The sequence below is a fragment of the Amphibalanus amphitrite genome, unplaced genomic scaffold, assembly GCF_019059575.1.
Source record: "Amphibalanus amphitrite isolate SeventyFive unplaced genomic scaffold, NRLGWU_Aamphi_draft 000486F_arrow, whole genome shotgun sequence".
In the NCBI taxonomy this organism is placed as follows: domain Eukaryota; kingdom Metazoa; phylum Arthropoda; class Thecostraca; order Balanomorpha; family Balanidae; genus Amphibalanus; species Amphibalanus amphitrite.
In genome coordinates this window covers 51,499-77,926 of record NW_024881980.1, presented here as the reverse complement: position 1 = coordinate 77,926, position 26,428 = coordinate 51,499, and the positions used below count along the sequence as shown (strand labels likewise).

Genomic DNA, 26,428 nt, shown 5'->3' with positions numbered 1-26,428 from the left:
CATGAGGTCTGTCACTATACCTGGGAGTTGCAGCTTTCTGCTGCTCGTACGGATTAATTTCATGTAGGTTTTCCCCGAAGCAGTAAATGCCAAGCCTCTCCATACTTGCGGTCACTCGCCTCTGTAATCCCAAAACCAGTATCTCGACCATTGTGACTCTTGACAGTCTAAAACTTCACAAAACGAGTTGCCACGTCCACGACCAGTGACTACAGAAACAATCCACTATCTGGCACACAGGGTCCGTGGACACTGGACACAGGACCCTGTGTGCTGTGTGCCGAGCGAGGTAGGGTCACAGCGTCACAGGCACACCCCTGCTCCGCGCGGCAAAACCCTTCTGCCACCCGCGACCGCATATCAATCTCACGCAACTCCGTCCTGGAACGACGCTCCGTTGCGTCAGCCACGACGAACGACGGAACATGGACCGCCACGCAAGGTCCAATCAGCCACGGTGGGTCAGCAAGCGCAAACGCGCTAACGGCAAACGCCGCACCGCTTCAGCGCGAAATGGCGACGACGGGCGGCGGCGCCGAAGGTGGGGTTTCATTCGCGGTGTTGCGTCAGCCACAAGAGTGCTGGGTCACTCGTGCACGCCCGCGGCGTGAGGCAAAAAAAAGCACGCGCGCTGCTCGCTGTCCGCCGGCCGGCAGCGGGAGCCGATGGGGGCGGGCTGATGTCACTGACCCCGTTTGAACTGGGCAGTGTCGGTGCAAAATCGCAGACGGTGGGGGCGGCACTGTGCAATGATGCCTGCAGAATCACTCACGGACCGGATAGGTATTTGAAGAAAAAAAACATGTTTTGAATACATGACGAGCTATCGCTCCTTGACCTCATCGAAAACGTAGTTCATTTACCGGTGCACTTCATAATTATATCAGAATAAAAAGGATGAAATAACATAAGGTGATATTTGTAAGACAAGCTAAGATATAAATTACATCAAAAATTAACGAGCTGAAAATTCAGAAGGTAACATATTGAGATTCAGTGATGAAAAGATAAAAAAAATAATAGCCTCGCACGAGTTCAAGGTTTAATTTTAGCCCCCTTTTTCCGATGAAAATGGCAATATCTTATGCCACACTGATAATTCCTCAACATTACCCTTGGCGATTCAACGAAAAAAAAAATACAGTTTCAAGACGAGCGAAAGATTCCAATTCTTTACACGCAAGTCTGGGATCTATCAATCAACCCTTGGACATTGAACGGTTGAAAGGACCACACGGAACGAACCCTGTTTATCCGGCACAGGTCAACAAAGGGCGGTAATGACCTCGAGGTCGCGGAAGGGTTGCATCAGGCGGATAGCGGTACAAAAATGTGATGACAGACCGTTTTGTTAGCGTCACAGTAAAGGGAACATACACGCTGGGTCAGTAGATCTGGAACGGGGGATCATTTTTCTAATATGAGGGGTATTTAGGTATAACCCTTCCCTTAACCTTCCAGGTGGTGGGGGGGGGGGCATTTTTTTGCCCCCCCCCCTTAGTTTTTTCAATATATCTCGAGAACCGCTGCGCCGATCGTCACCAAACTTTCAGTACCCTCCCGGGAGCAGCTAGCGCACATGGTGACCAAAAATTTTCCAAAGGCTATGATAGGTTGGACGCTAATGACGTCAGAGTGACGTCATTTTTGCCATTTTCGACCCCCAAAAAAGGTTTCGCGGGAAGAGCTGTCAGGCCTACAGCTTTAGAGATACAGAAAAATGTTTCAGACATAAAAGGTGTAGAATCAACAGGGCTACAAAACTGCCATTTCGGTTTTTCGAATTTTTTAGATTTTGACCCCCAAAAATCAAAAAATAGATTTTTTGAATATAATAGCCAAAAAATCCAAAAAAAATTTGAATTTCGAAAAAAAAACCGGAATATATGTGATACTCCCTACCGCCTTCTATCTACATACCAAATTTGAGATCGATACCTCTTTTTTTGGCCAAGTTATAGCGAAAAAACTGTTCAAAATTGATGACGTCAAATTTTCAAACTCAATTTTTAGCAATTCTAGACCTCGTAGCGCAAAACAAAGACCACCATTAGACTCCCCGTGACAAGCTGCATCGAATCAATGCCCATTTTATGCAAAAATATCAACTTTGAAATTTGACCTTTTTTGACCTGACCTTGACCTGACCTCCACCAGAAAGTGACCTAAACCGTACCTGATGGTCTTATAACCAACACCATTGAGTTGGAAATGAAAAACTGGCCATAAAACATGCATCGCATAACCTTAGTAAAGTTGGGCTCATGTGGTGACCCTTGGTGACCTTTGGTGACCTGACCTGCGACCTGACCTGGTATGACCAGTGACCTCTAATAGCAACATATGTACTAGACAACTGACGCCTTATCGCTGATTTTCGACAAAATGCGTTTTACTCGGTGTTATAGCGCTTTACCTAGAAGCCCCGTGAACGGTGAAACATTTTATCTTTGACCTGACCTGTGACGTCATCGGTGACCCCGAGGTCAATGAAATTTGGTTTCTTTCAACAAATTTGACAGGGCTATCGAACGCCGTTTGAATTTTCCGGATCCGTCCAGTAGTTTCGGAGATACGGGGGGGCAAAAAAATGCCCCCCCCCCCCACCGCGCGGAAGGTGGCTGGTAGGCCCACCGCCTGCCGGGTTAAGAAATGTTATTTTAATGAGTTTAAGCATAAAAAGCAAAGGTCTATATCGGCATACAATTATCTTCAATTAACCCTCGCCCTGGCAGGGCATTTTTCATAACACAGCCTGGCAGGGGGGGGGGGGGTCGATGCGACCCCCCCTCGCGATTGGCTCCTATGGCACCTAGAAACACCAAATTTGGTAGGTAGTCGGGCCCCCTGGAGTTCTCGCCCCTGTGCAAATTTGGTTGCTCTAGGTCAATATTTACGGGGTTTTGGGGGGTATAAATGTAAAAAATTTGCTAAAAACAGGTAAAACGTTTTTCACTTATAACTTTTGAACTAATTAAGATAGAGAAATAAGAAAAGCACCAGTGAACTCAGCACGTCAAGGCGCGTCGAATGATATACTTTTTTGCTTGATTAAGTGTACTTAAAGTTTTTCTTAATTTTTAAGTAAGCTTAAATTAATTAATTAAGTTAAAGTTAACCAAATTGCATCATACCGCATATCATTCGATTCGGCTGATCACCAGGAACACAATGACACCATTGTTTAAGCTCTAGCGTCATTATGTGCCAAGTTATTGGCAAAAACGTCATTTGACCTCAGTTGACCTCATTTGACCTGACCCATGGATAAGTACATCAAACAAAGAAGCAACAAGTGACCTGCTGTTAAGTGCTGTAGTTTCAAAGCACAAAAGTGATAGAACGAAGCGGATATCTGCAGTATTTTCCGAATTTAGTATTTTCCCATAGGCTTAACATTACGACGTAATGACCTCTAACTGACCTCAGGTCAGTGACCTCAAAAATCCCGAACTATATGTTATACAACTCGGTGAACTTAGCATATCCTGAAAGTTTGAAGGAAATCAGTCAAAAACTTTGAGTTGGACAGGTGCGAAAAGAAAATTGAAATTTGACCATGACCTTGTACCGGTTTTTCTGACCTGGTGACCTGACCCAAGATCACCCGGACCTGAAATTTTCAGCTCACATGTAAAAAGGTTGCCCCATAGGCTGTGCCAAATTTGGCGGCGCTGTGCGCCGCCGTTTTTACGCTATCTTCGAAAAACCTTAGGGGGGGTCGCATCGACCCCCCCCCCCCTGCCAGTTAACTCTCGCCCCGTTGGGGGTGGGCCATTTTGCCCCCCCCCCCCTGTGGTTTTTCCTGAATAGCAAGAAAACGGCGGCGCGCAGCGCCGCCAAATTTTCAGTACCTTCCCGGGCATCAATTTGACACCTTCACACCGAATTTCAAGTCTTAGGTCACCTTAGGTCAGGAGTTATTGAGGTCAAACTGAGGTCATGTTCGAGCAAAAATGAGAAAAAGCATGCAATCTTGAAACGCTCACCAAATTTACAGTTACCAAGCAATTTCAAAGTTCTTTATATGGTCTAGTAGACAAAAAGCGGCGCTACAAAACTGCCATCTCGGATTTTCAAAATTTTGGGTTTTTGACCATCAAAATTTCAAAAAATTGATTTTTTTTTTAAAAACTCGAAAAAATCAAAAAAAATTCCGAATTTCGAAAAAACCGGAATATATATGATAGCCCCTGTGCTCTTCTACATACATACCAAATGTCAGATCGATATCTCGTTTTTTGGGCAAGTTATAGCGAAAAAAAACTTCAAAAATGATGACGTCAAATTTTTGAACTCAATTTTTAGCGATTCTAGACCACGTAGGGCAAAACAAAGACCACCATTGAACTTCCCGTGACGAGCTGCATCGAATCGATACCCATTTTATGCAAAAATATCAACTTTGAAATTTGACCTAATTTGACCTGACCTTGACCTGACCTTGACCAAAACGTGACCTAAGCTGGCCCAAAAGTCTGCCTGACCCACATAATCGCATTTGTCATGTAAAATGGACCATAAAACATGTATCACACGACACTTTCATATTGTGACCCCCCAGTGACCTGACCTGAACCTCTGTGACCTGACCTGGTATCAGTGACCTCAAATAGCAAAATATGTGTTTGAAGAACATTTCCCCATCGATGATTTTCAATGAAATACGGGCAGCCCAGGGAGAAATTCACGAGAGGAAGTAGCTGCGGGCATTTCGGTCAACATCATCGAATTGTTTCCATGACCGCGAATGAAAATCGCAGAATAAAAGTGTGCATATCAGGAAAATATTATATCACAAATATTTGAGATTACATCATGCAAAAGTTGCGCCTTGTGCTCAACAAATTTCACCTTAAGAAGAAAAAATCAGGCCATTGTCCTCTATCTGTCACCCAGATATACCGCCGTCCCCATGTAACATGGCAACAGTACCAGGGATACCGGATCTAACCCAAACGCTCGCCGCAATTTCCCGTAAACACTTCGAACGCACGGCGTTTCCAGTTAGAGCGCCAGGAAAGCCGACCGGCTCTTGCATCAGTCATACTTTGCGGCATTACCCCGCCCGCCGATCCACTTTTCGCTCCTTCGCTGATGCAACGACGGACATGACACCGCAAGAACGGATAGGTCCCCTCCCACAGAGGCTTCCCCATGCTCTCATCCCCAGCGAAAAATGACAGCAAAGACGGGTAAATCCCGACGTGATGTTTGACAAGTTACGCCACAGGTTTTTGCCAACTTCCGTCCGCAGCTTTGTTGTCATGGTGCCGCCAGTGCAACAGTTCCTTCAGAGGTCGTCGGTCAGTCGTCGGCACTGGCTGCCAGGCTAATTGGTTAGGGTTCGCGGGTTAATTGAGCACGGTTTGTGGTTCAGCGGTGATCAGCTGGAAGCAGACAGTGGTCGGGGTCTGTCGTGGTATGACGGCTGGCAGTGAGGGTCGAGGTTGTCGGAGGGAGGTCTGAGTCGGTAGTGGGGAAAGGAGAAGGGGGTCGCTAACCGGCACAGGTGAGGAAACACGTCAAACAGACGTCGTCGGCCGGAAGGGAGGAAAACACACCTGGCGCCTGCCACCGCCGCCCAACAACCCGTCTACCTAACCGACCTCACCGAGTGAGCGACCGACCGACTCAAACGAACGAACGAAAAAACGATTAAACAAACGAACGAACGAACGAACGAACGAACGAACGAACGAACGAACGAACGAACGAGCGAACGAACGAACGAACGAACGAACGAAGGAACGACCGAACGAACGAACGAACGAACGAACAAAACGAACGAACGAACAAACGAACCAAGGTTTCTACACTCCACTGCGCCCGCACTGTCACACCGTGACGAAAAACACCTTGCGTGCGGGCTGGGGACGGTGCGTGCGGTCTTTGACCCTCCCACAGGAAGACGTTTCGCACCACCGCGCGCCGTGGTGGCCACCCTCACGGCCCACCAGGCGGCTCGTGGGTCGGTGATAGGTGGCGAGTGATAGCGACAGAGCGGTATCCGGCTTAACAAGCTGACGGTGATACCCTGCACACCCGTGTATGTTGTCCAGAGAGTTAATTCAAGCGGCCAGAGGCGTATCCAGGTATAAGAAGTGAAAGATTTTCGAATTTCATAAATACTAGCAAAGTTGTTTGCTGGGCTATAAAGGCGCGTCGACAGAATAAACAGCGTGCAATAATAGGAAACATAATGACAAAGTAGTGAGCAATAGGTTACGCCACAAATGCGCAAGTAAGCAATAACATATTCAACTATCATTAGGCAAAGCATTTTGAAGTAAGCCCAGATAAAAACCCTGAGCACGCCACTGTGGAAAGAATGTTGCAAACGGTATTTGTCACAGATGATTGATGTACAATAGCGCGGTCTCGGACAGAAACAAAGTTTTTGCAACTGCTCCGGTCACCGATGCTAAGATAAGTCGAATAAACGAGCCGTGGAAGACAAACTGGACTGGTAAGTCATCTTGTACCCGCTCGGCGCGGTGTATGTTAGATTCGAGCTCCAGACTAAACCTGCACCGGCCGCAGTCTTAGTTCTTCTTCAAAACAATGTTAGTGCTATCTGTCGTTTTAAACTTTATATGTAGCAAAGGTAGGGTAGATTATGACCGATCCAGAGAAATTATAAGTCCAATATCAACCCCAATTTTATTGTTTTCAATATCAGATTGGCATTGCATGAAAAGATATAGGCTACGTTTCCATGGCACAAGCCAAGCCGATTTTGAAAAATGGATTTGCTCCATCATAGCATTTAGGCATAATCTAAAAATGTAAATATAGGATTAGGTGCTAGTTAAAACCAAGGCCGTACATAGGAGGTAGAATGGTTAGCCGTTTGTTTATATCGGTGACCTTGACAGATGACGTCAGCGGGTGTCTACCAATCTTCACCAATATTAATCTTTCGAGGATTTTATACTCTAAGGCAGTTTGATATTAATCTTTAGGCTCCCTTAGAGCCTAAAAAAAGATAATTTACTGCACAGCAAAGTCTTAAAAATCGACAAAACCTTGACACCCCGTGACGTCATCTGTCTACTGAGCCCTCCCTATGTGGCAGCGTAGAACCGTAACCCCCTGGTTAAAACCATATATACGCTCATTTTTTGCATAAGGTAAATAGTTTCCGAGAAAAACGCACGTGAAATTTCGCTAAATCGATTTAGACGTGTCATGGAAACGTAGTGATAAAAAAAAAACTATCGCAATAGACGAAGCACACAATAAACAATTCAAAAGAAGTCATTAATCTTTGCTAAAATATATTATGATGCACAATTTATTTCACGTCCTTTGCTGACGGAAGGGATACCAGCGGTGATTAATTGCCGATAAAGCTGTCATGAGCGAAGCGTTTCATGCAATCACAGCACCTTCAAATTTATAGCAAGAGGCTGAAACTATAAAAGCATTAATTTACGTTGCTCACTTTCTATACCAGCGGCATGGTATCTGCAAGAACAGCAACTCAATAGTTTGAGACAATTAAGATTTACAGGCAGCCCTTTCCATACAAAGCCTATGGCAGAAAGCTTTTCGTTTTGTTTTGGAAAGCATGGATTTTCGTTGTTCATTAGAGCATTAGGGCGCGCCGACTACCAGGGCCATTTTGCGCCCAGGAAAGCATGGATGTTTTTGGAAGCAGTCCGCTTTCCTTTCCCCGGGGGCCTAACCAGGCTCGCTAGGCAGCCATGAGCCCGCATCACAAACAATAGCCAACGGTTGCCGACAGGTCGCGTCAGCAATACACGATCTACAGACGACAACAGTGCCTCCAGAGTCAATACACTGGCTGTCGGTGGGGCCGGGAGCACCAACATCACCCGGCGGGGTCCAGAGATAACGGACTAGCCGTGGGGACTAGCCGTGGGGGGCGAGCGCTCAGTATCAGACTCACGAGCCCGAGCCAAGCCCGAGATATCGACACCGACTAGGGGAGGGGGCTCTGCCGCTTGGGTGTCCGTGCGGCGGTACAGCAGCCAGCTGTGGGGGGGGGGGGGGGAGCTGTGGGCGTGGGGCGGGGTGCTGCAGCTCAACAATGGCCCCCCAAGGTCGCTGACGAGCCGAGCTGAGCCCGGAGTAACAGTGTCGGCAGTCCACCAGCGGACAACGGACTCGGCGAGCCAGCGCATCATCAATCTAATAACAATACACGCTACTTGAAGATCCTAACTGGATGAATCTCGGGAAGATAAAGCTGGGTAGTAAAAAATGAATGAGGTGGCGATATAAACAAAATAAATACAATAAAAGAAAGGATGCAGAAGAATTATCTAGAAAAGTTATCATGTTCAAATTTAAATCATGTGCCTTCATTGGAACGTGTTTCTTTAAATTTCATTTTCAAAGAAATACTATTATTTCCTAGCACAGTGGTATTGAATACAAACGCTGCAGCTCACGGTGATCAACAAGTGAAGAGGAGAGGATGGAACAAAAAAGAAAAGAGAAAGAGACAAAGTAGACATAGCAAAAAACGGCAGAGTATAGCGGAATATAAGAGAGAGAGAGAGAGAGAGAGAGAGAGAGAGAGAGAGAGAGAGAGAGAGAGAGAGAGAGAGCGAGAGAGCGAGAGAGCGAGAGAGCGAGAGAGAGAGAGAGAGAGAGAGAGAGAGAGAGAGAGAGGAGAGAGAGAGAGGGGAGGGAGAGGAGATGTAGACAGAGAGTCTCTCTGACTGCCTGGGTCACCGTCCGTTGTCCGTCGACTGGTCAACGCCGCGGTCCGGGCGGGCACCGGCTGATGAAACTGACCGCGCTGGAGGCGCGCACGAACGCACCACCCGTCCACATTGCCCCAAAAGACGGTAAATAACTTTTGAAAATACCTATCTCCAATTTTAGTGTTTTCTGGACCAAAATTTTGCAAGGAATCCGATGGTGTGGTCCCCGAGATCCGAAAAATTTCCATTTTGGAGATAGCACCTATTTTTTTGAAAAATAAATATTCGTCAGGCATAATAGTCAAATAAATTGAAAATATATTGAGTTAATTTTTGTAACAACACTAGAATGTGTCGAACAGGAATTAGAGATATATTTTAGCTGAGATGATACTATATCTGCGCATACATGTACATGAACTAGTACATTAACCCTCGTCGGCCGAGAAGGGGTGGGGCGGGTGCCGCCTCATAGGGCTTTTCGCGATAGCTTAAAACTCGCTTAGGGTAGACAGCTGAAACTTGGTATACCTAATCTTTTATTCAAACTGGATCTTTTGACCTCAACTGCGTTTTCAGGTCAGGTCAGGTCACTGACCTATGACGTCATAAATAAACCTCTGCGAAGTCCTCAGATGTTGCAACTTTGCAACGCCCTCAGTGCCAGAGGAACTTTCACAGGAAGATGAAAGTTACAGGACGTAGTATCCTTCTGAGGTCTCACAACTTGTTTATCTCGGATTTAACCTAAATGTCACATGAGGTCAGGTCGGTCACGTGACCTCACCATTATAAGTCAATGGGGGAAATATTGAAACTGTTATTTTGGCGCCGGAAATGATCTAAAACTATCCCAAGCACATGAAATCGTGGTTTCATGATCGGACCTTACAAAGAGTGCATGAAACCACGATTTCATGTGCTTGGGACAGTTTTTAGACAATTTCCGGCGTCAAAATAACAGTTTTCATATTTCCCTCCATTGACTTATTATGGTGAGGTCACGTGACCGAACTGACCTCATGTGACATTTGGGAAAAATCTGAGATATATAATTTGTGAGACCTCTAAAGGATACTACGTCCTGTAAGTTTCATCTTCCTGTGAAAGTTCCTCTGGCACTGAGGGCGTTGCAAAGTTGCAACTTCTGAGGACCGTGCAGAGGTTCATTTATGACGTCATAGGTCAGTGACCTGACCTGACCTGAAAACGCAGTTGGTGTCAAAAGATCCAGCTTGAATAAAATATTAGGTATGCCAAGTTTCAGCTGTTTTCCCTCAGCGTGTTTTGAGCTATCGCGAAAAACCCCTATGAGGCGGCATCCGCCCCACCCCTTCTCGGCCGACGAGGGTTAATGTACTAATTCATGTACATGTATGAGCAGATATAGTATCATCTCAGCTAAAATATATCACTAATTCATGTTCGATACATTCTAGTGTTAGTATAAATATTCACTCATTATATTTTCAATTTATTTGACTTTTGTGCATGACGAATATTTACTTTTCAAAAAATAGGTGCTATCTCCAAAATGGAAATTTTTCAGATTTCAGGGACCACACCATCGGATTCCTCGCAAAATTTTGGTTCAGAAAACACTAAAATTGGAGATAGGTATTTTCAAAAGTTATTTACCGTCTGTTGGAGCAATGTGCGTCAGCAGAGATGGACGGCAGCAGCGCCGAACGCACACGTGGTAATGGGTGCACGGGGAGAGCGCTTTTTGTGCCGGCCGTTTCCACGTGCGAATGATGCAATGAAGAGCAGCGATACAGGACAAGAAGGAAAGGCCCTGCACGGTAGCAGAGGAACGGTAGTAAGAAGTGGGCAAAACTAAAAGTGAACTGAATTAAATTTACAAAGTTCTTAGGTCTAGTACGCATATGTGATGTACGCCTCTTCCATTGAATCATACTGTAAATTGCAGTGTCCATACAAGGTTCACTTCCCAGCGAATTAAACAAAGGGCCCTGCCACGGGAGACCACCGGCCTCACCATTCTACCGTCAGAATTATCTATAGCCACAGATCAATCTATTTCAATCATCGGGTCGAAAAATGTCCGCTGGCAATCGACAAAATGGTATGTGATTACAGAGTCTGGATCTAGTGATACATGGCTGCGTGTGAAATTTGTTCGATTCGGCCACAAAGCGCCAACGAAGTCTACTGGAAATACATCGCTGCAAAACGAACAACGCTTCGACAACGTGGCAACAGTCGCAGCGCTCGGATATCAGGATGGAAGCAAAACCAAATTTTCAACACTGGGTGAAGCAAAGACATGTCATCCTAGATGGAATTGCAAGAACAGCATAAGAAATCAGTAACCCAAACACCAAAGACTAGGTGAGTTAGCGCCAGCGGCTCTCCCCTCCCACCCAAACCAGTCAAGTCACGTTTCCTCTAAGCAGGCTCTCTGGGAACGCCCCCACAAAGGCTCGTGATGGCCCCCGCGTCCGCTGGAATATCTCGCAGTTTACGCGGTCAGAGTTCCAGCGTCCAGGAATAGACCGAACAACGCCTCCGAATAGAGCCTGGAGTCCATCATACCGATCGGAAATGGATGGAAATAGAACAATTCGTGAGCAGATTTGGAAGCGATTTCTAAGGTTTACGAAAGGTGAAGAAGCTGTTAAAATAGCCAAATTAAATGGATAGTGCTAAACAATTTTTTAATGCCTGTCACGGCAGCTTTTTACTAGCTAAACTCAGCACAAAGCCATTCAGCCCCAATATAACGACTAGCGCACAGCGATTACAGGCAATTGGCAGTGGTAATTGAGACCTTGGCTACTACTTGGAGGGACGGTTGGTATCGGTGGGATCGAACAGAACAGACAGCCGATGGTCAGCACATAATTTACGACTTTGTTCAGTATGCAATTACATATCAATCATTCCGGGTGATTTGGAGCGCTGCGACCACAATCAACCAATCGGGGAGCCAACGATACATTGCAACATTGTTCCCAATGATTTGTCGATGCGGGGAATCGATATAGTTTTAATTGTTTGTGCAGTGGTGTCGTGATTGGCGCAGGCCAAATCAACAGGCTAATTGAAGTCCCCGCAAAAACAGTAGCACAACTCCAACTTCAACTACTGACGGATCCAAAAACATGGTATTGCACGCTAAGCCTCTGACATACCTACTCTCCAAGAAGTTTCTCCAATTTCCAAAGGCTAGTAGGATATCACTCATGTTCGGCAGCTGCGGGGGATCCAAGGCGGAACAATGGCCCGAAAGGTCTAGTTTGGATCCACCAGTGTTCATACAACGCGCTTGCTCGCAACACCTTCGCTGTTCCCTTCAAGACGACCATCCCCGACAGCCTCAGATCTTCACACGCAAACTCATACGCATTTGCATCTTGATCTGTGCGTGAAAGCCTCAAACAGCTTCACGCAGCTCGAGCCTCAGCAGCTGTTCAGAGTTCGCGCTCCTCGCGGTTTGAGCGGCGCCGCGGTGACTCAGGCGCTGCCTGTTACGTCAGCCACGGCGGCGGCGGCGGCGGCGGCGGCGGCGGCGCGCCCCTCTATATAACGCGCCGGCCGCATCCGGCCGCCAGAATCGACCCCCGCCGCTCGCGACGATCGCACGTCCGCTCCGCGCCGACAGAGCACAAAGGAGGAACGGGAGAGCTGTGCAGATCGGAAACTGAGTGAAGGTGAGCAACAGGGATGGCTAGCTGGCGATTTGGAGTGGATTAGGTTGTGGTTAATTGTGCGATATGAACGGCAGCCGTTTACTTTTTATTACAGTAGCGATCATATACTACCTTGAAGACGACAAAGCTGCCAGCGTGAGAGTAAGTTAGCTGAATTGCACAACTTACTTTAACGCATATTGCTTTTTATTTAATGAGTTTAAATTTACATTTAATCCACTCAACTTACGGCTGTGCTTGCAGATGATGTGCTTAAAAAACGTATTTGTACCTGTAGCGCTTCGGAAGCCGGATCCAGAGAGCTCATTACACGTCCAGCCATGTGACAACACGGTGTCATGCCCGGCTATTTGGTAGCACGTGTCATGTCCCATTATCTGGTAACACGTGTCCGCCGCTCCGCCCGGGCCGCCGCTGACTGTCGTCCTTCCTCCAGCAGACCCGTCGTCACCATGACCCAGACTGTGACCGTGCTGGAGCCGCCGACACACCACTGGTGTCTGTGCGTGCCGGCCAGCACCTTCTCCTTCATCATCGGCGCCATCTACTTCGCGGTCAACATCGCCGCCATCCTGGCCGGCTTCGTCTACCTGGGCGTCACGCACGGCGGCCACTACCACCTGGACCCGGAGCTGACGGTCGGCGTCCGCACGGCCGTGCTCTGCGCGTGCTTCGTGTGCGCACTGAACGCGCTCGCCTGCTGCCTGCTGATGGTGGGCGTGCGCCGGCGCCGCTGGGAGCTGCAGGCCGCCTGGCTGACCTGGTACGGCATCTTCCTGGTGTGCCTGTCGCTCTCGTGGCTGGGAGGAGTGATCCACCTGGTGCGCGTGGTGGCGCCGGCCGTCCACCCGGCCGACACGGTCGAGTTCAGCTGGGCAGTGCTGGTGCCGCTGGTGCCGGTCGGAATCATCGTGATTGTGTTCGTGTGGTACGCGTACGCGGCGGTGCTCTCACACTGCCGCGCGCTGCGTGCCGCGCCGGAGGGCAAGATGGGAGCGTACAGGGTGATTCGTGAGGCGTGAGCGGTGTGCCCGTGAGCACCCACCAGTGAGGGGCGCCAGTCAGGAGCGGCCGCGGCCAGGCACCACGGTCGCCGCGCCATGCACACTGAATCTCAATACCGCTCGCTGCATCGCAGAGAGAGAGAGCGTGCAGAAAACCTGCCGCATGACCCCGTCATAGTCAACTTTCCACCATCAAAAATCTCTTACAGCTCATTGGTCATTGTTCGTAGACATTTGAGCACATCCACGAATTCCTGAGCCCCCCGGATCCAGCGGTCGGTTTCGGCCCCGTTCTGTGGTCTCACATCCCATAGCTCGGACACAAAGTTACGCGGAAGTGTAGTTTTTTCGACAGGGACCGCGCCGGACGCGAGACAAACAGCATACCACGGTCTTTAAACACTCCAGCTTGACGAGCGATTGATGACAATGATGATGATGTGTGTGTAAGTGTCGGGCATCGCGCTAGCGTTAGCTGCAAATGTTTATACTGCCACGTCGAGCCGCTCAGTGATACAAATCATGTGTAGTGTGGGGTAGTCATGCATGCGAATGCTGTGATACGTGTTTTTCTTTTTGTAAATAACCAGTGCAATCATTGTAAATAAATGAATGTACATACGCTGATATGCATCTTTTTGGTGATGGAAAAAAAATATCCAGCAACAGAACATAACTGCTAGCACAAAGACGAACCCCTAGCAAAACATGTCGGAGAGCTCAATAACTAAATTCATCACTTTTCAAGGGCTTAACAAAGCGGTACACATTAGTATAGATCAGCAATGTAATGCAAAGTATGTGCAGCACAGTAAAACCTAGTTGAATCTTGGCAATACGCATAAGCGTCGCTATCTAAATAAAGAGCATTATTCTTGAACATTTCAGGCAAATATTCCAGTGGACATAGGTATGGATATAAGAGCGTACAAAAAAGTTGTCTACTAGTCAACATTCCAAGGCATGAAATATTGTAGTTAAAAATAAAAGGGGTCGCTTAACGAACCTGAGAGGGTTAGTTCTTCTCATCAACAATGTGTGATCACGGCAGCCCGAACCCAGAAACTAGTCGACGATCCTGGTTATTGAGCTCGCATGGATTCGATTTCATGGCATCTCGAGGCCGTTGGGTGACCCTACGTCGACTAAAAAGTAAAAACTCCCGCGCTGGCATTCCGTTCTCAGTGATAGACTACAATAGACTACAAACAGGCTCCTTTGGTCAGCGCGGTGCCGTCTCGAATTGGGTTGGAGAAACTGAATTCGTTGGGGCTTATCTGACAAGTGAAGGATAATTGATGGAATTACTGACTACCCCGACTTTAGGCCTCCGTGGGGGTACCTCTGTGTTAGCATTTTGTCAACCGTTGGTCCAGTCACGTTGCCAAAAAGATCGGCTTTAACCCTTATAGAAAAGAAGATATTAAAAAATCAGACAACCCTAACTTTCCCTCGATCAAAAGAGTATTGCCGCAGCCTGGCGAAAGCAGTAAGACCGTATTTCAGTACCTACTTGATCACAGCAGATTTTACAAATGAAACATTTAAATATGTGATTAGCATTTAATGGCGCACAGCATGGGTGGTATCTAAGTTAACCTTGTGTCGACACCATCACATACAGGAAAACAGGGATAGAAAGTATCAGTGGCATATCAGTGGCAGATACCCCTTCGCACTTCTGATTGTGCAGGACTCACTCTTGCACTGGCTCATTTGTCAACCCCAAAAGGCGTCTTACTGGTTCCTTATGGAAGGCCCATGAAAGTGTTTTGGAGTTATAGAACACTTCAACGGTCAATGTCACTCCTGTTTGAAAGCATAAAGCTTTCACCGAATTCTCCTTAAAATGTTTCATGTTCAAATCCATGTCGAGGCATATCATTGCGATGGTTTTTGGTTTTTGCCAGTTTTTGCCACTTTTTGCCGGTTAAAACCGGTTTAAGCCGGCAAATGGCATGAACTAGTTTTTGCCGGCAAAAATGCCAACCCTGATCCAAAGCGGTTAAAAATGCTGACTGTTTTCGTGATGAAAATACACAAATGTTCAAGTGAAGGATACACTGTAAAATACACATTGGGTGGAGTCTGGAGACTTCCACTGGCGTCCAACTGGTGTTTAATTGAGCACACGTCCAAGTGGCGTCTATCTTGGCGTCTAACTGTTGGACGGAGACTTCCAAGCTAGACGCGTCTAAAGGTAGCTGTCGCCAGATAGACGCAGCCGCCGTCCAGCTAGACGCATCTTAGACTTAGACGCGTCTAGCTAGACGCGAAATGGAAGTCTCCCTCTCCACCCATCGCCTCATCAAGGCTATCACGATGGAAGCAACGGTATGGTGGCGCCACCTACAACATACGCGATCCTCTCCAACGCCACCTATCAGAGAGTCGGGCAGCCAGTCTACTCCTACGAGGGCTTGGATGGGCGCAGAAGTGCTGAAACTTTGGAAAAGCACGAGCCATGGCACTTAACGCAGGGGTGTGTGCAATCATTAGTTTTAAGCTCTACTGCATGCCGACAATTCAAAGGAGTATGCTTTTCATGGATAAATGTGGCTTTTCTTGCCATAAAAAATGTTTGCATGACATGACATGTGGAAAATATCCATTGGACTAGATGAGATGAATGCCAATCCTGCAAGCATAAACATGAAATGATGGTTGCCATTTAGAGTTGTCATTATACAGTACCTACCATATGAAAAATGTAACACAAATAGCATTACTCTTGACTTTGTACAGCCCTCCAGCAAAAGAGTGGTTGGTTAGCCTATGTGCTTTTGGTGTAATAACTTCAAATGACAGAGACACTCCTGTAAAATGACTCAATGGCACATTCCTCAAGCTGGATGACAGGTACCTGGGAACTAGAGGACACCAGATGAAGCTCGTCAAACCAAGACATCGAACACTAAAGCGCAACAAGTTCTTTACAGCAAGAGTGGTCGACATGTGGAACGGTTTACCAGAACATGTGGTATCCAGCGACAACATCAACCAGTTCAAGAGAAGATATGACCAACATGTCGCAGAACAAATGACGAGAGGGGGTAGCCACTACGAGCTACCCCTCTCGTCTCGGGTAGTTTGCTCCCTTACCCCCGTATCCTATCTCTTCGGTAAGCATCAATACAAATGAGAAGAGGGTTTGTGCACACATCTCGGCAGTGGTTTTCAACAGCCATTAGACGTGTTCATCAATGCAGATCAATTATTGTGATGTTGGCAACCAGCCACATAATACCTGGAGGGCCGTACAAGCTCCACATTTTGCACATGTCAACATCATCAATCCGTTGCAAGGTCAAAAGCCTGGCAGCATATTAAGAAGACTGTGACAGATAGTCATCCTCTTCTCACTCACCAAAGAAGTTCTTCATTTCATTTTCCTTGATGGCAGATGGAGCAATGTCCGCAATCAACTTTGAAAGTCCAAGGATTCCCATGTTGCCAACACCTGTCCGGAATAATCACAATGTCAAGATGTAAGCTTAATAAGGACAAAGGTTGAGAAGAAGCTTTGCAATTAGTAGCAGATTTGGACAAACCGAAACGTGAGGCTGCAATGGCAAAGGGCGACTTTCCAAGCCACTGCTCAGTCATTTGATGTTGGTAATTTTCTTCTAAGGGTGACGAGAGCTATTTCAAAATACAGGTAAAATCGCATAGATAATAGATAAAATCGCACAACAGGATAAAACAATGCCAATCGTCATATCAATATCGACCTAATTCGAATTTGAATTTGAATTGGAATCCAAGCTTGAGCTGGACTTTGACCTTTGTCAGGAAATTAATGACTCATCTCTTACCTTGTCGATATTGATACAAGGCTATATAACCTGATATAGCCTTGATATAGGACTGATATAAGTGATCTTGAAATATTGCAGTTCAGTCTTCCTCGCCAAACTGAAGTTATCACACGATACTAATCGCACAGCAAAAAAGGTAATAACACCAATAACACCACAGCCAACACTAACAAAAAATCATCGACGCGAGTGACAAACCAAGATACCTATAATAAACACAAACAACACTGACAACCACTGAACTCTATGACAACATATGCGCGCCACGCGTAAGTTTTGGCGCGCTTTGCTGGTAATATGGTAGCTCTTCTAGGATTTGGTAGCAAAGCAATTGAAGAGATTTCCCTGTAAACACCTTCGTCTAAATTACAAATTCATGACCGCAGCCCCCATTGCCCGAGAGACATCGAACGGGACTACACAGTGGTATCCCCAATAAATCCACCTTGGTGAGAAGGTGTTTTGGATTCATTAAGCGGTGACTTTATTAATCGGAATCAGCTATTTTCATTAAAAAGCATGCATCGCACCTTCAGAATGGAAGTAAAGCTTTCTCAGGTATGCAGGCATCAGCTTCTCCCCTACTATAGTTCCACCAACCCAACCTCACCCCGCGTTCGAACTTCGATGTCTCTCGGGCGACCAAGATTCTACGTCGTCCGGCCAATCCCGCTAAAGGTCAGCGGGGGCTCGGCTGCGGTTATGGAACGTGATTGGCCGTAGTGATGTCAATCGGATACCAACTTTTTGGTATACCGATACCAAACCGATACCAAGTTGGTACCGATTTGGTATTTCAATCCGATTGTTTTTGGTATTTTGTTGGTATTATGAGCCCTTGCTAATGTATACAAGGTTGAAAAATCGGTAAAAAGTTGGTATTTTCCTCATTTTCTCAAGTTGGTTCGGTTTCGGTATTTCCTGATGGTTTTGGTTGGTATTTAGTTTGGTATCGGTATTCCGATTTTCTGTAATTTACATCACTAATTGGCCGAACGACGTAGAATTTTCGTTGTCCGAGAGACATCGAACGCCTGCCCAGTGCCCAGCCCAGCAATCCTGATTCCTGTCACTTTTATAGTGGCTCTGATGAGTACAGATCTGTTATTCGCCACTGGAGATGAGGCCAAGATGCAGTGCAGGAGCGGGCCCCGGCCAAACGCAAACCAGGGCCTCGGCCCCAGTAGCATGGGCGTAGGAACGCCTGGAACATTGTGGGTATGGGTGCAGAAATCCAGCCATGGCCCGGTGAAGCGGGGGGGGGGGGTACTGGGTAGGGAGCGGCACCCGAGCGAAGGCTCATTGCGAGCTTTGAGGGTGTACCATGTCGAAAAGGTACCGATAAGTGCATTTGGAGGCATTGATAATGTCACTTGACTAGTGACTACCGCAAAAAGTAAAATCGGCTAACTTTGCCATTTTCGTAGATGTCGGGCTAAAACTTTTTGACAGTGGGTTCTCGGTATGTGTTCACTGTACAATCACATGTGCTCCATTTCTTCTTTTTTATGTAAGCACAAATGTAAGTTTTGAAGACCATCACAGTAGAAAATGCTTCGAAAGATGGATAGTGGACAAAATATCCTGAACCCGCGCCCCGTAGGGCTATCGGCGGACCCTACCACCCGTAGAGGGGGGGAAGGGCGTTTCGGCCCCCCCCCCCCTAAGATCTCGGCAATTTACCGGCCGATTTTCAAAATTCAAACGGTGTTAGATAGCCCCACCCGGGAACTTACCTTGTGACCAAATTTCATTGACCTAGGTCAAACCGATGACGTCACAGGTCAGGTCAAAGGTCGGATTTTCAACGTTCACAGGCATTTCAAGAAATGTGTTGTGAAATTGAGTGAATTGGTAAGTTATTGAAAACCATCGATGGTACATTGTTCGTCAAACATGTACTTTGCTATCTGAGGTCACTGATAGGTACCAGGTCAGGTCACAAAGGTCAGGTCACTGGGGGTTACAATATGAACGTGTCGTGTGATACATGTTTTATGATCCATTTTACATGACAAATGCGATTATGTGGGTCCGGCACATAGGTGGAGATCCGGGGGGGTGTTGGGGGGTCAGGACCCCCCTGAAATCGAGACCAGCTATCTCAGGGGGGGGGGGGGGTCAGGGGGCTCCAGGTAGTGCAATAGGCAGTAGTGTTACTAAACAGAGCAAATGGTAAAAAAAAAATCAGCTCTTTGGCGGGAAGTTGAAAAAATATTGACGGGAACTTGGGAAAATATTGATGGGAAGTTGTCCTGCAAACAACATTTAGACCTACGTTTTGCACATTCGTTGACTGCAGTCAATATAACATCAAAAATGCCGCGTTTCGCTTGGGCCGAGGCGACTAGCACAGATGCCTCGCAGCGGCGACCTAGGACGTGCGGACTCCGGACGGCTGGGTGTTATGATTTTTTTCATGGACTCGGATAGGCAAGGTCAGAAAAAGGCTACGCTGGTTAGATGTACCAATGGCCCTTAGGCACCGACTCGGGTACTCGGGGGCCTCCGGAAGGGCCGTTGGAGCCCAACGCGGACCCTAAAGAAATCGATGGGAGACGCTCAGGTTTGAAGTGAAGGCCTAACACGGTCGATGTGGCGATCAGAGTCCTGTGTGTGTCCTCAAAGAGCCTGCGCTGGTGATGAGCCCTATCAGGCCAGTCTGGGGTTCTTAAATCCAGTGTGGGCCATCAGAGATGGGCATGGGCCTTGAGGGACCTGTGTCGGCGTAGGGGCCAACATGGGGGTCTCAAAGACCGGTGGGTCCCAAGAGGTATGCAAAAATACCTCAGAGGCTGAAACACAGCTTTTACTCGGGCAAACCGCAGTTTCGCTCATTTCATTGCAATATACGGCATATTTTTCGCTCACAACCCGCAGCGCTTTAAGTTGCGATTTGGGAGCGAAAAATACGGACATGTATTGCAATGAGAGGAAGCGAAAGGCGAATCGCAAGCATGAAAGCTGTGTTCCAGCCTTAGGGGGCTGATATTATATAATATCACACGGGGCCGGTAAAATGTTTCATTCAGGACCGAGGGCTTTGTTGAGTTTTCCGCACGAGACCGAAGGTCGAGGGCGGAAAATTCAACAAAGCCCGAGGTCCTGAATGAAACATTCCGGCCCAAGCGGGGGCTGTCATCCCGAGCTTTCCTATGTGCCGGGCGCCCGACTGTTTAACATTACCCGTGACGTCACGGGGGCGTACACTTGTCAGCTGGCCTTCCCCGCAAGTTTGGCCTTGAATACGATTTTGAGGGTCACGGTTGTAAACAAGTTCCTTTCCGGAAACTTTCCGGAAACGCTGGAAACGCTGCCATTCTTCTTTTTTCCGGAAACTGCTTCATTACTAATTTGCGCCTAAAATCACTTAAACCCTCGCCGGCACAGGGGGGGGGGGGTGCAACCCCCCTAAGGTTTTTTCGCGAATAACTCGCGTAAAAAGCGGCCGATCGCGACGAAACATTCAGTACCCTCGCAATGATCAATTGTACACCTACCCTGAAAATTTCATGACCCTGACCCAAATGACCTTTGACCTGTGACCTACTTTCCGAGACCATGTTTGGCCGGAATCGCGATTCGGCGTATGTCGGCTCGCATTAGCCGCGCGTTTGCAAGCTTTTCCTGGTTTCAAACGTTCAAACATGTGATTTGGTGTTGCTCCCATGCATTAGGGTGGATGTCAAGGTCACCTGAAAGCTAGGTCAGGTCATTGACCTTTGGTGACCTCGGTTCACTTTTTCGAGTTTTACATGTTTCTAGGCTAGTTTTTGGTTCTGATTTCGAATTTAGCAACCATTTGAACATCTACGAAGTAGTTTTGGTGCCTTCGTAACATGTTACGAAGCTGTCAGAGGCGGTTGACACGTATTACGAATACCCGTCACAACCCCTACCGGTTGACCTGACCTGACCTGACCCGACCTGGTCTAAATGCTTAAAGACATCATCTCTGATCAAAACTAACACGATATTCGTGATCAGCACCCCGGAGAACTCCATAGCAGCCACACTTAACGATTTTCTAACAGGTCCCGATTTTCCCGATTTTTCGGGTCATTGACCTGACCTGGAAGGTCACCCGATGACCTAGGATCTTAAAATTGGATATCATCGGCTTCCTCTCGTGACGGGCAACACGCTCGTTTTTCCGCGAAGCTCTAGCTCAATCAGGGGCCAAACGCGAGGGGGTGTCGTACCCCCCCCCCCCCTTAAATTGTGCCGTCGAATGACGCAAAATGGCCTGTGCCGGCGAGCGTTAAAGGTAGTGTGCCAGCTTTCCTGGACCGTATGGAGTTAATGGCCCAGATAAGGAGAACCGGATTTTTAGAACTTATCCATACCTTCAAAACATACATACCCGTTTTTCGGGCTTAGCCTAACCAAATAAAACACCGTTTAATTTACCCTAACGAAACTTAAGCTAACATTTTTGATCGTTTAATTGCAAGTTAGCCTAAATCTGGCTTATGCTGATATGAAGGGAATATGAAGGAGCCGTTGAAACAGAGCCAGAAAACTTCGCCACGGTTATCATGCGACCAGCTGAACTTTCCGCAGATTGGGAGACACTGCTACGGAGTTGAAGAGGCTAGTCCACGGGCGTAATTCTTTTTTCCAATCAAAGAAAGGTGCTATACGGAGTATATCCCAGTGCGTCATTGTCAAGTGACTTACAACACCTTTATCCGGCCAGCTGTCTGCGAGGTGTAGTGGTTGGTTAGCGCACTCGCCCCGTGCTCAGAGGACCGAAGGTTCGAATCCCGCCGGCGGCTGAAATTTTTGGCGTGTTGTAGGTTTGTAGGCTGTAGGTTAGGTCAAGTTAGGTTAGGTTAGGTTGTTAGTTTTTGTTTGGTTTGGTTACAAAGAAGCATCTTCAGGTATAGTGCCTACCTTTGGTTGAAAAAAAGAAACACGCAGTCCATGGATGGCTCACGCCGCGCTACATTTATGAACAGGCATTAGTGACGCAGTTCTGAGTCCACGGGTCCGGCACTAACATCAAATTCGGTTGATACGTTCAGAGCATATTCCCAGGAATATTCACCGCGGACGGTAAATTTCCCGAAAATGGCCGTTCGGAGTCGTTCCCGGATGTAATAGGTGTTCTCTATGTGATGCCACAATACGTGCGTGGTCCTCGGCATCAGTATTTCGGCTCGTGGGTCGTTCACATAAATCTGAGCGAATGAGGGTGGCTGGTTTCCGTTGGCTTCGAGTGGTTCAAGTCGGTCCCGCAGTCCGCACCACATATACACGGCACGTACCCGCCGGTGCCAGCAGGCTGTGGCACCCGTCACGGCTCACGCGCAGACATCGACGACAGGGCCAGCGCCGAGTTCAGACTTCAGATGCCTGGAAAACTGACGGAAGGTACGCGCTTCCACACCGTCGCCAGCCCAAAGATGGCGCAGCACAGGTGGCGGGGCCGGCACGGGGTCAAGGAGGACCTCCCCCACCCCACCCACCCCACAGCAGAAGGTGGCACGTTCACCCAACCACCGTAAGGCCGCACGCGCTACGCCAGCCTGCAGCCGCTCCCCTAGCATCATAGCATTCGTTTGCACTAGAACATACAGGGGTGTAACGAAATTATCCGGACATCTATTTTTTCGCCATATCTGCTCGCACAGTTTCTTGTCTAATGTGGAAGCTGGAAAATTGGATGAATGCATATTATCACAGACGGTGTCTCGGTCCAAACTGTATTCCAGCCGGCCAGGTAGCCCCCGGGTCACAGAGGCAACGCCACCACGGTTCACATACGAGTGTCATGAGCGCATGTCACGAGCGCAAGTACGCGTGCACCGGCGCGGCGGCCGCTAGCTCAGCTCCATGACACTCCTCCACCCCGAATACTTGCACAGCATGGACAAACAAATAAATATGCACCTCACAGAACAAATAACAACTGAAACAAAACGCCTACTCATAGCTCGCCACGTATCGGTCTGGGGACCGCAGGTTGGACCGGTCTCTCAGCCGGTACCGCGGCGCGCTGGGAGAGGGTGCGGACGGCGGGACGGTGGTCACACCCGGCGCGGGCACCGCTCCGGTCAGCCCTGGCGGCGCCGGAACAGGCGGCCGGCCAGGAGCAGGCGCTCGATCAGGAGCCGGCAGCCTGTCGGGAGTGGAGGCCAGTTGTCCGGGAACGGGAGCATGCCGTGCAGATGCAGCGGCGCTCTCCGTGACCGGATCAGGAGCAGGTATCGGTGTCACTCTGGAACGGAGAGGATCGTTAGCGACATGCGGAACAGCTGAATATCGCTCACGAACCTGGTCGGCGTGCCACACAATCACCCTTCCGTCATTTAGCTCCACAGTGACCTTAACTCCCTCTACGAACACTACACGACCGGGCGCCCACCGACAACGCTCCAATCCCTGCAATCTATCGACAGCAGGCACATACACAGGGTCACCCGGGTTCAGACATCGTTCACGGGCATTTCGATCACGGTACGTCTTTTGAGCCTCCTGCTGTCTCCGTATACGCTCCTGCCTATCTGGTAGCACACCATCTAAATAAGTGCGTGGCACACGACCCAGAAATAATTCGGCGGGCGTACATGAGGTCGTAGTATGCGGTGTTGTGCGGCACCTAAACAGAAATCGAGAGACCTTGGTCTCAATGGACCCCGAGATCTGTTTGTACAGCCCGTTTTTGAAGCTTTGCACGCTTCTTTCGGCTAAGCCGTTTGATTTGGGTGATAGGCTGGGTGTCGTTAAGTGCCTGATCCCATTTACACTGCAAAACGTTTTGAATTGCTGTGATAAAAAACACTGGGCGTAGTCTGTCACTAGCACTCTTGGCACTCCCCAGCACGCAAACGACGCTCGTAATTTTTCAATCGTGATCAGTGAGTTGGAGGAACGAGTTGGGTAGACGTCCATCCATTTGGAGTGGGCGTCGACTATCACCAGAAATATTTATCCGTTAGCCGAGCAATAGTCTACATGGACTCGCTGCCAGGTCGAGTCGGCCACTGCCAAGGATGCAGTGGAGCGTCAGGGGCCCTGCCTTTCAGTTCCTGACACTTCACACAACACTTCACGATATCACGAATGTCGTCATCGATTTTTGGCCACCAAACATACATTTAAGCCAACATTTTGGTTCTACACTCGCCAGCATGACCTTCATGTAATAACTTTAACATGGCACCCCGTCCCTGCGGCGGGACCACCACTCGTGACCCCCACAAAACACAGCCATCCTGCACACTCAGTCCACCTATACGGGACTTGTACGGCTGAAAATCAGGGCTGAGGGAAACACGCGCTCCTGACATCCGGCCAGCCATCTCTGACATATCGATGTACCGCTGACAACACGGGATCCAGAGCGGTCCACCGCTGTATCTGGGACACATTCACTGGGGATGAGTCGATGAACTCAAGTAAATGGACAGTCTCAGCCGGAATTGGAACGCTCGAACAAGCCTTCTCGCACGAAGGCAGCCTGCTAAGCGCGTCACAGTGGCCTTGCTTAGATCCTTGCCGGTACTCAAGGTGGTAATCGTAGGCCCCAAGCATCAGAGCCCAGCGGAACATCCTAGGTGACGCCATCACGGGCAAAGGTTTATGCTCTCCTATGAGGCCTATGAGAGGCTTATGATCTGACTGTATAGTGAAAGTTCGCCCCGCTAGGTAATAGTGAAATTTCTTAACGCCGGTCACTACAGCTAATGCCTCTTTATCAATCTGTGAGTATCTAGTTTCGGTGTCATTCAACGTGCGCGAATAGTAGGCCACAGGTCGCTCGCCCTGTGACGTCCGCTGACTCAACACACAGCCAATGCCGACCGGTCCCGCGTCACAGGCGAGAACCACCGGAAGGGCGGGATCAAAATGGGCTAGTACAGGAGGGCTAACTAGCATCTCTTTGGCTTTCCGAAAAGCAGACTTCTCTGCCTCAGCCCACTGCCAGGAAGACGATAGAGCGGAGCCAAGACACTCGCCAGGTTCTCAAGGAATTTCCCATATGTAGTAGTTTATTACTAGCCACTTACGCAGTTCCTTAGCATCCCGCGGTTCCGGGGCACGGACAATCGTGGCCGTTTTCTCGTCGGTGGTCTCCACACCACGGCTGCTTATCTTAAGCCCCAGATAGGTCACGCTGCTGACGCCGAAGCTACACTTGGCCTTGTTGACCCTAAAACCCGCTTCCTCCAGCCGTCTAAGAACCTGCCGGAGGGCCTCGTCATGCGCAGCGGCATCGACACCCGCGACTTCAATGTCGTCCAAGAAGACCCCAACGCCAGAGATACCAGCCAGGACAGTTTCCAGCGTCCGCTGGAACAGCGACACTGCACTCGAATAGGCGAAGGTCAACCGAAGGGGTCGAAGAAGACCCCTCGGGGTGTTTACCGTGAGATACTCGCGGGCCTTTTCATCTAGCGGAAGCTGATTATACGCGTTTTTCAAGTCGATCTTTGAAAATATGGTACATCCCGACAGTTTTGACTTTTGAGTACAGTTCCTCCACACGCGGCAAGGGATACTGCTCTGCCTTAGCAGCCCTGTTGACGGTCAAGCGGTAGTCCCCACACACCCGTATTGACTGACCCCCAGCCTTGGGGACAACCACCAAGGGAGCCACCCATTTGCTGTGCCGTACCTGTTCCCAGAGTCCGCCACGGATCTGGTCCTCCAGCTCGGCGTCCACAGCTTCCCTGAAGGCCAGCGGTACGGTGCGAGGCTTGAAGAAACGAGGCTGGACGTCCGGGTCTACGTTGATGCCGACTTCCCCGCCTCGATAGCAGCCCAGCTCCTCCTTGAAACGTCAGCGAACTCGTCCAGGATGGGCTGCACACGGGTCTCCGCAGTCACTCAACAAATGGAGGGCCAGTCGAGCCTGATGTGTCCCAGCCAGTTCCTGCCGAACAGCCAAGGCCCGCCACCTTCGACTACGATGAGAGGTAGTCGCTGAGCCTGTCCGCCGTACTGAACGTTCACTGCAGCCTGCCCCATGACTGGCAGCTGCTCACCGCTGTAGGTCTTCAGCTTCACCGAACACGGTTCCAGCTTCGGCCCTCCACAGGGCCAGAGCTGCCGAAACCCGGCGTCAGAGCAGACCGACAGAGTCGCCCCGGTGTCCAGCTCCATCTCGACCTTCTGACCGTCGAGCGCTACCGGCACCATCAGCGGCGGTCGCCTGACACCGAGGCCGGTCCGGACGGTGAAAATGCTGTACACCTCCTCACCGGTCCCGGGACTAGAACTCCTCGGTTGCGTAGTGCCGTCCTCTC

At 48.7% G+C, this 26,428-nt stretch overlaps 2 protein-coding genes across 4 annotated transcripts in view; one reads left to right on the top strand and one right to left on the bottom strand.

Annotated features, from left to right (window-relative positions):
• The window catches only part of LOC122392436 (flap endonuclease 1-like), a 33,211-nt gene extending 15,771 nt beyond the window's left edge, over nt 1-17,440 (bottom strand). The window contains exons 1-2 of one of the 2 annotated variants that reach the window (XM_043387262.1): nt 17,172-17,440; nt 16,724-16,816 (exon numbers count right to left, since the gene is read on the bottom strand). In XM_043387262.1, the coding sequence (XP_043243197.1) occupies nt 16,724-16,805 (82 nt within the window). In that variant the 5' untranslated portion in view covers nt 16,806-16,816; nt 17,172-17,440. Of the gene's footprint in view, nt 1-16,723; nt 16,822-17,171 lie in introns of both variants that reach the window. The other variant, XM_043387260.1, reaches the window with a different exon arrangement.
• Nucleotides 12,247-13,983, top strand: LOC122392437. 2 transcript variants are annotated; one of them, XM_043387264.1, is made up of 2 exons: nt 12,247-12,352; nt 12,792-13,983. In XM_043387264.1, exon 2 carries the CDS (start codon nt 12,805-12,807, stop codon nt 13,372-13,374), a length of 570 nt encoding a protein of 189 aa, XP_043243199.1. In that variant the 5' UTR covers nt 12,247-12,352; nt 12,792-12,804; the 3' UTR covers nt 13,375-13,983. The 2 variants fall into 2 exon arrangements, with proteins under 2 accessions (XP_043243199.1, XP_043243198.1); XM_043387263.1 differs by having other exon boundaries at nt 12,252-12,352; nt 12,789-13,983.
• Nucleotides 17,441-26,428: the final 8,988 nt, after the last annotated feature.

Coding starts and splice junctions, on each gene's coding strand:
- LOC122392437 (XM_043387264.1), top strand. CDS start 12,805: ATGACCCAGACTGTGACCGTGCTGGAGCCGCCGACACACCACTGGTGT.